The 13,517-nt window shown below is 37.0% G+C and overlaps 1 protein-coding gene across 2 annotated transcripts in view; it reads right to left on the bottom strand.

Moving 5' to 3' along the window:
- The window catches only part of MTMR9 (myotubularin related protein 9), a 50,251-nt gene that overhangs the window by 21,171 nt on the left and 15,563 nt on the right, over window positions 1–13,517 (bottom strand). For both annotated transcript variants that reach the window (XM_042935021.1, XM_042935022.1), the window contains exons 3-6: window positions 11,049–11,174; window positions 3,792–3,965; window positions 1,253–1,470; window positions 128–289 (exon numbers count right to left, since the gene is read on the bottom strand). In XM_042935021.1, coding sequence (XP_042790955.1) covers window positions 128–289; window positions 1,253–1,470; window positions 3,792–3,965; window positions 11,049–11,174 — 680 coding nt within the window. The remainder of the gene's footprint in view (window positions 1–127; window positions 290–1,252; window positions 1,471–3,791; window positions 3,966–11,048; window positions 11,175–13,517) is intronic.

The raw sequence follows: 13,517 nt of genomic DNA, 5'->3' as shown, positions 1-13,517 counted from the left end.
ATGCAATGATCTCAACATAGAATAGAGACTAAAAAACTTTTAACAAATATATAAACACATGTCTGGATAAAAGCAAAGTCTAGTTAGCGCTGCGTGTCCCATTTCAGAACACCGAAATACACTCTACCTGTCAATACACTGAGCCGCTAGACAGGCAGTTGTAAGAATCTCTTTGATGTGAGTCAGCCAGTTAGAAGCCTCCAATTTACTGAGCCATCTGTCCATGTTATGTGTTTGGTCATTACAAGCTTCCACGAGTTTGATTAAGCTCTCCTGAAGAATGTGATACCTTTAAAAAATAAGAAAAAGTAAAAAGAAAATAGAAAACACACTGATGAAGAGAGAAACCAACCAAAACTTCAACCTCCAATATATCCAAGAGGAAAAGTAGCTCAAAATGGTATAAAAATATTTACCTTACTGACAATAACTTGATGATTAAACACTGAAAAAATAATATGTAAACATGGCAGCAAAGATACTTAAAATGCCTGTCATGGTAAACCATTCCTCACCTGAACAGATTAAACCCAGTTTACATAGCTAAATTACCTGACTGGGGAGTGGGCCAGAACACCGCATTTTGTAAGAAGTCACGAGGCCGCACCACTGACACCTGCAATCCTATTTCCACAGATCCAACACTGGATACCCAGTACCTTTAGCAGGGATGCCCAAGGCCAGCTCAGACCCCACTGTTTTATTAGCTCCAACTCCCACCCACCCTTCCAGAAGTCCCTATAAACCTCTAATTGTAGACATAAACAAGATGTAGGTGGAGGAAACAGGGTGGGAGAATAGGAGGGTGTGGGGGAAAGTGTCTAGTCTTCTGACTTAGAAAAATATACTTATCCGTGGCGTATCTGTTCAGTAAGTTTGATGACCACTGATCTTACAAGGAGAGGAGCAGACCTCTGACCTTGCGGAGATGAAATTTCAGAGTTAACTTAAGAGGAAGCATGCTGGATGTAAATTAAAAAAAATAATAAATAAAATAAAAATAAATAAATAAATGAAGCATTAAAAAAAAAAGAGAGAGAGAGAAAAGCATGCTACCTGACTAAAAGTCAGCTGTGGGCATCCAAGATACTTTTCCTGCTTATCTTATAAAACGCAACAGGAGATCCAGCCGATTTCCGACTCTAAGTTAATGCGTAGGTTCATTTGAGAACTTGTGATTTTTGCAGCTAAGGGCTCACCCATTCTAATTCGCTTCAAATAAGAGCCTACTACTGTCTCCAGAGTCTGTTACCTCTCAATGGACTTATGAATCCGCCTCCACTGGGGATAATGGGCTTCTTGTTCAAAGCCGCCGCCTTTGGCTCTAGCTTGCTGAGCTACATTTAAAGACCGTGTGTCAATGATGTAGCCACGTTTCCCTGCCCTGAGGGTAGCATTTATCAGCTTTTCATCTTCTTTGCACCTTCTCCCATTTGTGCCAGTGAGTGGCTGACCGCTTCGCATGATTACCTAGAAGCACGATGCAGTTTAAAATTTAAGAGTAGCTGCTTTGAAAGTTTCTGAAAATAGAAATAAATTAGCTAGATTAAGAGTATCTCAAAAACAATTGTGTGGCACTTTGAAGATGAATATGATCGTAAAACAAAGAAATATTTCCACATATTTGCAATAGTTAATAACTGTAGAACAAAAATAAGCCTTGCACTTTAACACAATTTTTCTTCCTACTTCTCAAAATACTTCCACATAATAAATTACAATTGCTAAAGAGATCAATTACCACAATTTGTTTAGTTAGTAAATTGTTTACTGGACATAGCCCTGTAACAGAGATAATAATAATGGCCTATGTGCCAGTAAACTTTTGCTTCAACTACATAAAGAGGGTTGGCAGGTTTAATCAAGAATTATAAAGAGAGAGATGGGGTACCTGGGTGGCTCAGTCAGTTGAGCGTCCAACTCTTGATTTTGGCTCAGGTCATGGTCCCAGGGTCATAGGATCAAGCCCTGCATCAGGCTCCATGCTCAGCATGCTCTACTTGGGATTCTGTCTCCCTCTCCCTCCCTCTCTCCCTCCCTCCCTCCCTCCCCCTCTCTCTCTCTCTCTCTCTCTCTCTGTCTCTGTCTCTTTCTCCCCCTCTGTCCCTCTCCCCAGCTCAAGTGTACTCTCTCTCTCTCTCTAAAATAAGAAGAAGAAGAAGAAGAAAAAGAGGGGCGGTTGGGTGGCTCAGTAGATTTGGCGACCAACTCTTGATTTTAGCTCAGGTCATGATACAGGGTCATGGGATTAAGCCCTGCATCAGGCTCTGTGCTGAGTGTGAAGCCTGCTTGGGATTCATTCACATTCATTCTCTCTCTCCCCCCTGCCCCCAACCCCTCTCCCCTCTCATGCTCTCTCTCTCTAAAATAAAAATAAAAAAAGAAAGAACTATAAAGAGAGAAAAACTATAAAGAGAAAAGCCACCAATGGTAAAATAAAGTTTATGTACTATTTGTGTTTGGGGAATCATTTTTAATATCTTTAAAGCTGCTTGTCTATTATTTATTCTCCTGTTACCCTCTTTCATCCTGTTCAATATTTCAGGATTTAGAAACTTATTTCCAAAGACCATCAACTATATATTTTGAAAGGTTTGATTTTGAAACCTTTCATTTTCTCAAGAAATTAATATTATACAGATCTCTTCCTTGGTGAATGGTTTAGAGTTATTTCACTTTCTCCCCATAACATGTGCTGTTATCTTCACTACCTTGAAATTTAACATGATCAAGAAAGGTCATCCAGAGGATGACAATGGCTAACTCCCAGACTGCACTAACCATGTAAATGGACATATAGTATATTTAATATCCCTTTTTAAAATGCTTTGTAATGAACTCTCTAACAAACAGAAATACTACTATGCAAATGGGATAGATGATCTGATGCCAAAGTAGCAAATTTTTTGGAAATTTTTTTACCCTAAATATCCATGCTTGACTTATTATCCAGGGGAAAAAAGGCAACGGAAAATGACCATAACTTATCCACTATTTTACTATTGGTTTCAAAATGAGAAGCCAAGTTTATTGACTGAGAGAAAATAAGAGGACAGAAACAGATTTAGAAAATATTTAGGAAACATACATACAGCAAGCACTATTCAATTACTGACTCCTGTGTTTACTTAAATTGTAACTAATAACGTGACATTCTTCTCCTTTTTGAAAATAAAAATGTCTGCTCAATTTACTTTTTACAGGGAAATTTGGGTAAAAATAATTTTAAAAAAGAATTCTGCCATTATTCTGGTCAGAGAAATTTATTTTTCTACCTAACAGTGTTATTTTAAGTATCAAATAAACATTAGTTCCCTTAGTACTGAGTCCTTAAAATAAACCTGCCTGGCCTTTTTTTTTTTTTTTTTTTTAATATTTATTTATTTTTGAGAGAGAGAGAGAGCAGAGGAGGGCCAGACAGAGAAGGAGACACAGAATCCGAAGCAGGCTCCAGGCTCCAAGCTGTCAGCACAGAGCCCCATGTGGGGCTCGAACTCATGGACTGCGAGATCATGACCTGAGCTGAAGTCGGACGCTTAACCGACTGAGCCACCCAAGCGCCCCACCTGTCTGGCCTTTCTAATTTTCAGCAGCATCATGAGAAGAATTCAAAGTCATATCCTAATCATGGAAAACACTCTACTCCTGATTCCCTAATGTTTAAAAGAAGGAAGTTCTGGCAAGGGAGACTAATCGCATCAATGAACAAGTACACAGAAAGTGGAGCATTTCTAAGGAAAGATCTGTAAACCAAGGCATTCATAGATCAAGCAGCAATACTGTACACATACCATTCCATTTTTCTTATGATAATAGCTGAGTACTGGGAAGCGTCCTCCATGCCGAAACGTAGCTACCTTCCGAAGAGCTTCATCATCAATGGATTTGGGCACTATGACAATTGGCGGGTAAGAAGGACAGACAGCAAATTCCTTATTGACATAGCTTAACCTCCATTCACTGGTCTGGAAAACACAAAATACTTCAAAGCTAAGCAAGTATCTCAATGTTACAAAATAATCTGAAAATTTTAAAGGACCTTAGAGATCAATTTTCATACAATGAAGAAGCCATCTCTGGGGAATTTAATATAAGGATACCCAACCCATACTTAAAGGAGTTCTATTCTTCAGAGTCCGTTTCCTACATTGCTAGGTATTCTCCATTCCTAGAAAGTGCTTCCTTATATTGGGCAAATGTGGCTCTGTAACTTCCTCTATTGTTTTTACATGGCTTCAGTCCCAGTTTCCTATTTCACATGGCATCCTATTAAATATGTGAAAGACAGTTGTTTCCCCTGTAGTCGCCTATTCTCCAAGTTAAATATATTTAAGCATATCCATGCTATCAAGGCCAACATCATCCCATTCATCCTTTTTGGGGTAGCATTTAACTTTATTTTTGGTATTCTTAAGTACAGCAACAGGAAGACTGTAATATTCTAGATAATGCTTAACCAGATGATAACAATAGAGCTACTACCTACATCAAATCCCTTGTTCCCTTCTGTTATTTAAAAATACAGAAAGACTGGTGATATCTTTCTTAAAACAATAACCACTTAATGCTAAAAAAAATTATACTTAGGAATCAATGAAATAATTTCTAACTCAATATACTGAGGACTAAGAGTATACAATATAAGATTATCAAATGACAACTTATTTTAAACATCAAAAATAAAAACCACTTGAAGACAGTAAAAAAAAAACTTTTTACAGTTAAAAAAATAAAGTTATGAATATGCAAATTTTGATACATTCCGATAAATCAGATTTGGCGTGACATACTGGCCAAGAGGTGCAGTACCAGGAAGATAAAATTGAAGCATATTCAACATACTATAGGAAAAGAGAATTTTTTTAAAAACCTTTTTACAAGATACAATATATTTTTTAATTAAACCACTTACACTTTTCGGTTATTCTCTTACCAATTTTAAAGACGGTTTCTAAAAAATTCATTATTTAAAAAAAGAAAAAAGGAATTTACCTGTTTCCTGTTCACCTCCATCACGTAATTCCCTTTCCCCAGAGGTAATCATTTTCAACTCTTATAGCTTTTTATTTCTAGTGTTTCTATCCAAATTTCTTTTTTTTTAATTTTTTGTAATGTTTTATTTTTGAGAGAGAGAGAGAGAGAGAGAGAGAGACGGAGCACATGTGGAGGAGTGGCAGAGAGAGAGGGAGACACAGAATCCAAAGCAGGCTCCAGGTTCTGAGCTGTCAGCACAGAGCCCAACGTGGGGCTCGAACCTACCAACCGTGAGGTCATGACCTGAGCCTAAGTCGGACGCTTAACTGACTGAGCCACCCAAGCGCCCCTACATCCAAATTTCTAAATAACGTGATTATACTGTTACTTCTTGAATTTCACTATTAGACATTACTTACTGATTTCCTACTCTGGAGAATGGTATGATCATCCATTGACCTGCAATGCCACTTCCGGTATATATTAAGTTCCCATACGTAGAAGGTTCGCTATTCTGTCCCACTGGTTTATTGTAGTAAGTCCCATAGCTTTTAGAATAAACTTGATATTTAGTAGGCTAAGTCTCCTCCTCCCTCTTTTTTGTTCTTCAAGAGTACCTGAGCTTCTCTGTGCAACTTTTATCTAATTTCATGTAAAAACCCATTGTGGTTTTAGTAAGACTGCATTGATTTTATGGATTCATTTAAAGACATCTTTAAAATATTCTATCTCCCTGTCCATGAGCATAGTGTCTCTCACCTTTTTAAAGCTTACTTAATTTTTTCAACAAAGTTGTACAATTCTCTCAATAAAAGCCTTGCCTAACTTTTCTTCGATATATTCCTAGAAACCTTATATTTTTGTTGCATTTTAGTCATATGTTTTTCAAAACTGTGGTTGGTATACAGAAATGCTCACAATCTCAAGACTCTTTCAGTTTCCTGTGTAGACAAACATATAAGTAAAAATGACAGTCTTGCTTCTTTCATTTCAATCTTTGTATCTTTTATTTTTCCTTCTTGTCTTAATGAACCAGCAAGTAGTGGTGGTGGACAAACTTGTCTCAGTCTTGAACTTAAAGAGAATGATAAAAGACTTGCTTTTTTCATGTTTTTGTTTTGGGTAGCTTTATCAGACTTATCAGACAGCATTTACCAGATGATATAAATGCCCTTCAAATCCAATTCTGCTAAGAGCTTTTATCATGAATAGATGTCTAATTCTATCCAATTTTTTTCTATTCTAATTGTATTACACCAATATGTAGTTTCTCTTTTCTCTCCGACTTACTTTGTGATATTCTCTTTGCCTTACGATTTAATAGCTGGACTACAACACATCTAACTAAAGATTTATTTTTTATTGTCTTGCATAGTGCTTCCTGGGACACTTTAAGAGTTTGTGGCTTTCATCAATTCTGGAGAACTCTCAACCATTACCTACTTGAATAGTGCCTTTCTCCCATATTCTCTATTATCTTCTTGAACTCCCATTTAATGAATATTGGATCTTTTCCCTTTATCATTCATACACGTGTCTAACTTTTCTATCATTTTGCACATCTTCCTTGTTTCTCTGCTCTGCACTCTGAGCAATTACTTCAGATCTGTATTCTAGATCACTCTTTGTTTCCAATCAGGTACTTAACCTTACATTAAGTTTTTTCTCTTCTTTTTAATCAATTTTGAGATTTTATTATTTGTATGGGAAAATAAACTAGATCCATTTAGAGTGCATGATTTCATGAGTCTTGACAGCTATATACACTCATGAAACCACCACCACAATCAAGATAACAAACATTTCAATCATTTCCCACAAAAATCCCATGTGTATTTTTGCAGTCCATATCCTCTCCTCCACATCTCAAACTAGGAAATCATTAATCTGATTTCAGTCACTTTTGGTGTTCTATCTAAAAAATCTTTGCCTAATCCAAGGTCATAAAGATTTTCTCCTGTGTTTTCTTCAAGAAGTTTTATAGTTTTAGCTTTTATTCCATTCATCAATAAGTCTGCCCTTATACCAATGCCACACTCTCTTCATTATTATAACTTTACATTAAGTTTTGAAATCAAATAATGTAAATCCTTTCTTTTTCACAATTGTTTTGACTATTCTAGTAACTTTGCATATCCACATAAATTTTAGGATAATTTTGTCAATTTCTATTAAACACACGTATTGGAATTCTCATAGGAATTGCACTGAATCTATAAAGCAATCTGGAAACAACTGTAATCTTAATGAGAGGTCAGCAAACAATAGTCCACAAGCCAAATCCAGCCCACTGCCTGTTTTTATAAATAAAGTTCTATTGGAACATAGCACTACCCATTGTTGCAGTAGGCAAATAACTTCATTAGATTTAAACTGCAAATTCTGTCACACCTGAGGTGCATGGCAGCTCAGATCTTGGTTCTGACTGATCTCAGTCTACCCCATGCAAGCAAGGTTCGAGATCAGCCCGAAGTTCAAGGCTGCACACAAAATCAAGGTTCCCCTTCTCTGGCTCTCTGGTTGCCCCAAACCGTTCACCCGGCTCCTCCCACCAGAAGAAGGTGGGCTTTCTATTGGAACGTTAGCTGTTCCACATTATCAATCCCACAACTATGCTGACCTGAGGACAAAGCCGCCCAAATAGAAATCCCACTCTGGCCTTCACTGTCTCTATGTTTTGATTCCTCCAAAATATGCTGCTTTCTGTACAATTACCAGAGCTTTCAGATGGCAGTTTTTTGTGTTTTATTCATAGTTTGTCATCTATCTCTGCAGGAGGTCTTGTCAGATAGGAGCTACTCAATCAAAAGTAGGACTTCATCACCTTTTTATATATAATTTCTAAAGTGGTAGATTAGGTGAGTACACATATACTGTGTATGTGTACTTCAACAAAGTACCTGAAATAATCTTTCATGATATCCTAGAATAAAAAGCATGCTTAACATAGGAGGAAATCTAGAGATCACTTTGTTCAATACTTTCATTTTGTAGACATGGAATCGGAGTCCCAGAAAGTCAAGCAGCCAATAATATATCTGGGATGCAACCCACAATATCCTGATAGCTAGCTTTAGTACTAATTCAATACCACACATTTCTTTTGGACATAATAATGAAGTAGGGACTGGCTAATATTATAAAGTTTTTACATGGTAAAAAAAAAAAAAAAAAACTTACTCAAAGAATATTAAGTGATAGATGTCTAACCTGGCAGAGGATTTTTAATGATACATAGAAGGCTTTCCTGTCCTTCTGCCCTATCCTGAATAAATACACATTCCTACGTTCATTCACTCAACAAATATTTACTCTTCGTTGATCATATGCTAGCAATACAGTAGAAAACAAGAATGACATTGTTCCTGCCCTTGTAAAGTTAATATTCTAGCAGCTTATATTCTACGCCGTGAAAGAGAAAATAAACAATGAATAAGAAGCTGTCCACACTGTTGACTCCCTCCTATGTGAAACTTGCTCTTTTCTTGGATTTTTCCTCCATTTACCTCTTAAATGGTTCAATCCTTAGCATCCTTTTTACTTTAGATGCTCCTTAGGCAATCTCAGTTTCTCCTCATGGTTTCTACAATGTATTTGCTGGTTAGTCTCAGTTTTTCATTTTTAACACATCCCTCAAGTAAGCTCTAGACTATCTCTTGTATACATTCAATGACATGTACCGTACAGGCCATTCGAATTGCCATGCCCCAAACTAAACTGAACTCATTCCCTCTACACATATTTCTTTTTCTGCCTTTCCTATCTCAGTGGTAGCATCCTTTTCACATCCAGTAAGTGGGTCACCAACGCCTTTTAATTCTACTTTCTGAATCTTTCTGTGCTATATCCAACCACCTTTATATTATTACAGTAGCCTCTTAAGCAGTTTCTTGGCATTTTGCTTCAGAATTGATTTTCTGTAACACAAATTTAATTATGTCATTTTCCCTGTGCCTTGTGGATACTTTTGTCAGCACTTATTTTTATTGTACTTGATTACTTAAATAATTGCTAGACTTTGAACAAGTAGAAGGAAGGAACCATGCTTTGCTCATCTTAAATTTCCATAATCTAGTAATACCTCAAACAAGGCATTGAAGATGTTCTCATTAAATCTGTGGATTACAAAATTTGCAGGAAAATACCAGAACTTCAAACATACAAATTGCTTAAATAATTAGCTGAGCCAAAAAGAAAATGTCTACAAGGAGAAGTATTGAATCTGAGTAAAAATTAGTACGTAAATAAAATAACAGAAACATAGGGAGGATCCCTTAGTAACACATGTGAGATGCAGGAATTTTCACTTATTTCATTAGTAACTTAATTCTCAAAAATGTTAATTCAAACTTAAGCTGCCTTAAAGTACCAGCCATAGTTCCAATCTACACCAAGTGTTATGGGTACCATATGTTTAAGAGAATAAATGACAAACTGAAGGCCCTGTTGAGAAGAGCAACCAGGACAGTGTGGGGACCTGAGGTCACTGTTACTAGAAGAAAAGTTGAGGTAAATACTGACATTTAATCTACAGAAAACTTCATGGGGACATAAAAGTTCTTAATTTGAGGAACAGTTCATGGTAGAGGAATAAGATAAATTGGGTAACACAAGGTAACATCAGAAACATTGGCTCTGTGTACAGGGAGACAGAGCTCAGCTCAGCATAAGAGCTGTCCCCAAACGGGGCATCATTGTGTTTTTGTGAATTCTCCCACACTAAGAGTTCAAGCAGAGGCTAAACAACAACATCATGGTTGTTTTTTCGAACAGGAGATTTCTGCACAGAATAGGAGACTAACTTGAATGTTGAGTTGTAGAATGTAGAATTACACTGGTTCACTCACAGCACCTATCTCCAAGATAAATCACAGGCAGGTCATCTGTATGGACAGTTTTGGGTAACCAAGCAAATCATCCAGACATCTCTCTTTCTGACCACCATGTGACAGCCATTTGCCACCTAGGAAATAATTGAGGATTCCCCTAAGGTAACCATTAGGTGGCAGCTGACACAACAGAAAAGCATCATGCATTTAAGAGTGTTTACTATGCGGGCACCTGGGTGGCTCAGTCGGTTGGGCGTCCAACTTCAGTCAGGTCATGATCTCACAGCTCGTGAGTTCGAGGACTGCGTCGGGCTCTGTGCTGACAGCTCAGAGCCTGGAGCCTGCTTCAGATTCTGCATCTCCCTCTCTCTGCCCCTCCCCCACTTGTTCTCTGTCTTTCTCTCTTTCTCTCAAAGATAAATTAAAACATTAAAAAAAATTTTTTTTTTAAAGAATGTTTACTATGCAGTTTGTAATGCAATAAAAACACTAAATGTAAGTGTAAATACAGGTAGTTATCCACAAACTACACAAAAATGCCCCATAAATAAGAATGTGAACTTCCTGTTCCTTTGACACTTTGCTTGCCATGAACATCTTTATTCTTTAAATTACATAGCACCCTGGTCCCTACTTCTTCATCCCCATGCCCCGCCCCACCCCCACCGGGTCCATTTACATAGGTGTGACGGAAAAAGAAAGAAGTAAAATAGTGAAGAATGAGAAAGAAAACCTGGTTCTAGTAACATGGTCTTAATAACCCAAGTTCTAAAAACATAAAAATTATCCCACAGAAACAAACGTGATCTATGTTTCTCTAATGCTGTCTTAGGTACACAGTGGGTTCAACAGACTTCTTTGGGATAGCTCAGACCCTAATTACTACATATAAAATTGTATCTATGGAGACACTTTTAAAATAATCAACAATTAATTCAAACATGTCAGGATTACCTTTATGAAGATCTTAATGGTTTATCAATGTCATTTTCGAAATTAAAAAAGTAGTATTTGGAATACAGCAAATCCACTAGTGGAAAAATCACTTGAGCTACAGCATTGAAAATAAATTACGCAAATCTCTGAATGGCAGAAGTTGCATTACTAATCACTACCAGAAATTTCTTTTAGGCATAGATAAGCCAACAACACCTTATTACTTGTCAAAAGGAAGTGATCATTTTCACAAGTACGGTGCTGGGTTATTTCTCATTACATATAGATCTCTCAGAAAAGTTAACTCACAGCTGAAGAGTAGAGTTCAAACTCTTGCTCAGGAAGGAAAGAATGCCAGCCATCTTCTATCACTTCAAACATGGGTCGGTAAAAGAAAGGGTACATCAGAGTGATAGAGTCCAAGGTAGACAGTGCCTAGGGCATAAAAAGGAAGTTAAAGAAAGGAAAAGGAACATACTGCAATTTCAACACTTTCTAACTGCCAAATTGGTATTAAATATGATCAATAATGATACACACCCAATATATTTCTTTAACGTTGTACTTACCACTAGATGTATAGTTTATCGAAGCTAATTTCCATGCCTTTAGCATCTAACAAGGTATGTATCTGGCACATAACATACACTCAGTTACCATTTGCTGAATGAACACAAGGACAAGAAAAGTGTGTACACCTATTCTAGGAGAAAAACTAAATAACTCCTTTTGATACCACTTAACAAAGCCTAATAAAAAGGTCCAAATATTTCTGGAAATCAGAAAATAAACACGTTTTGTTAGCAAGCAAGGTCATGGCTCAAAATCCCAGCTATCAACTGTATCAACATATGTAAATTACATAAAATCAGTGTCTGTTAATAACCATAAATAAGGGTGTCACAGGTAAGTGGCCAAAGAGTCAGACTAGAGCCAAACTGCTAGACTCAAATTCCAGATCCCAGTGCAATAATGGTTAACTAATGTAACCACTCTAATGCCTCCATTTCCTCAGCTCTAAAATGGGGGGAATTAAAGTACCTAACTCATAGGGCTATTGGTAGCATTAAGAAAGATAACGTATAAAACAGGCCTGTTAATAATAGTGCCTGGCACATGATAAACCCTGAAATTGATCTTGGCAATTATATGCTTCACATATATGCACCACATATGCTCCATCAATGTTCATGTTCTACCTCCTTAGAATGATATGCCATTTGGTCATGTATCATATTATCTTTATGTTACAATGAATGACCCATTCTCAACCTGCGGCATTAACTCTGTGGTCCCCAAAAGAGCCTGTGTTCATCTGGAACTCTTGAATTCTGGGTAACACCACCAAGAAAATCTGACTAAATGGGAGGAACAGACAGATGAAATAGCCTCCAGGTGATGGAGGCTATTTCAACCTTCTGACAGGGGAGTTATGAAAAGCACTTCTATGGCTGCAAAAAAAGGCACCAAAATCAATTAGCATAATTCAAATTCCAGGAATTATGGAGACACTCTTCTGGAGGAGGGCGGGGCCCCAACATCATGCTAGCTCCCCAAAACTCTCAGAATAAAGCTACCTCCCTCTAGGTCACAGAAGGATCAGTCTCACACAAGAATGGGCCCAAGCCTTAGTAAAAAATAGACTGGACATGTAGTTTAGCAGCTTAACAAAAACATCCCCATCCAAAGCTATTCTTCTGTCTGTTCATAAATCATGACACCTTCCCCCCAGAGCTCATAAAACAGAAAATATGGAGAAGCAGGGCTGGATAATCCATTATCCACTTCTGTAGAGTCTTTGGCTTCCAATCACACTAAATAGAAACAGAATGGCCAGTGTCCACATCTGACCTAGGCCAGAACTGTCATCGTTCAGGACAAACATTATTTTATTTAATTGGTTTACTTTTTCCATTGGTTTAAGATATTTTTTGCAATATTTAAAAAATCTTTTTCATCTTTGCTGAGGCAAAACTACCAAACCTAAGAGATATTTCAAGTGATGATCTGATACACCGTGAAAGGACTCCCCCATTGAGTCAATTAACATGTCCATCACCTCACATATTTACCTTTTGTTGTTAAGAACATTTAAGTGCTACTCTCTTAGAAAATGTCTGTTATACAATACAGTGTTATCAACTGGAGGGACCATGGTATATATTAGATCTTAAGACCTTATTCATCTTATAACTGCAAGTTTGTAACTTTTACCAACCTGTCCCTATTTCCCCAGCCCCCAACAACCACTTTTCCACTCTGTTTCTATTAAGTTTTGTTTTTGTTTTTTAGGATCCCACATATAAGTAATAACATGCAATTATTTGTCTTCTCTGTCTGATTTCACTTGACACAAAGCCCTCCAATTTCATTCATGTTGTCACAAATATTAGGATTGCTGTTTTTTAAGGCTGAATCATATTCCATTATATATATAGATACGTGTCACATTTTCTTTATCCAGTCATCTGTTGACAGATACTTAGGGTATTTCCATATTTTGGCTAATATGAATAATGCTGCAATGAACAGTGGAGTACAGATACCTCTTTGAGATAATGATTTTGTTTTCTTCGGCTATATATCCAGAAGTGAGACTGCTGGGTCACATGGTAGTTCCATTTTTAATTTCTCAAGGAACCTCCTACTGTTTGCATACTGGTACAATCATGATTTTTTTTTCTAATTTTTTAAAATGTTTTATTTATTCTTGAGAGAGAGACAGTATGAGCGGGGGAGGAACAGAGCAAGAGAGGGACACAGAATCTGAAGCAGGCT

The sequence above is a fragment of the Panthera leo genome, chromosome B1 (assembly GCF_018350215.1).
Source record: "Panthera leo isolate Ple1 chromosome B1, P.leo_Ple1_pat1.1, whole genome shotgun sequence".
Lineage (NCBI taxonomy): Eukaryota > Metazoa > Chordata > Mammalia > Carnivora > Felidae > Panthera > Panthera leo.
This window is presented reverse-complemented; position numbering and strand designations above follow the sequence as displayed.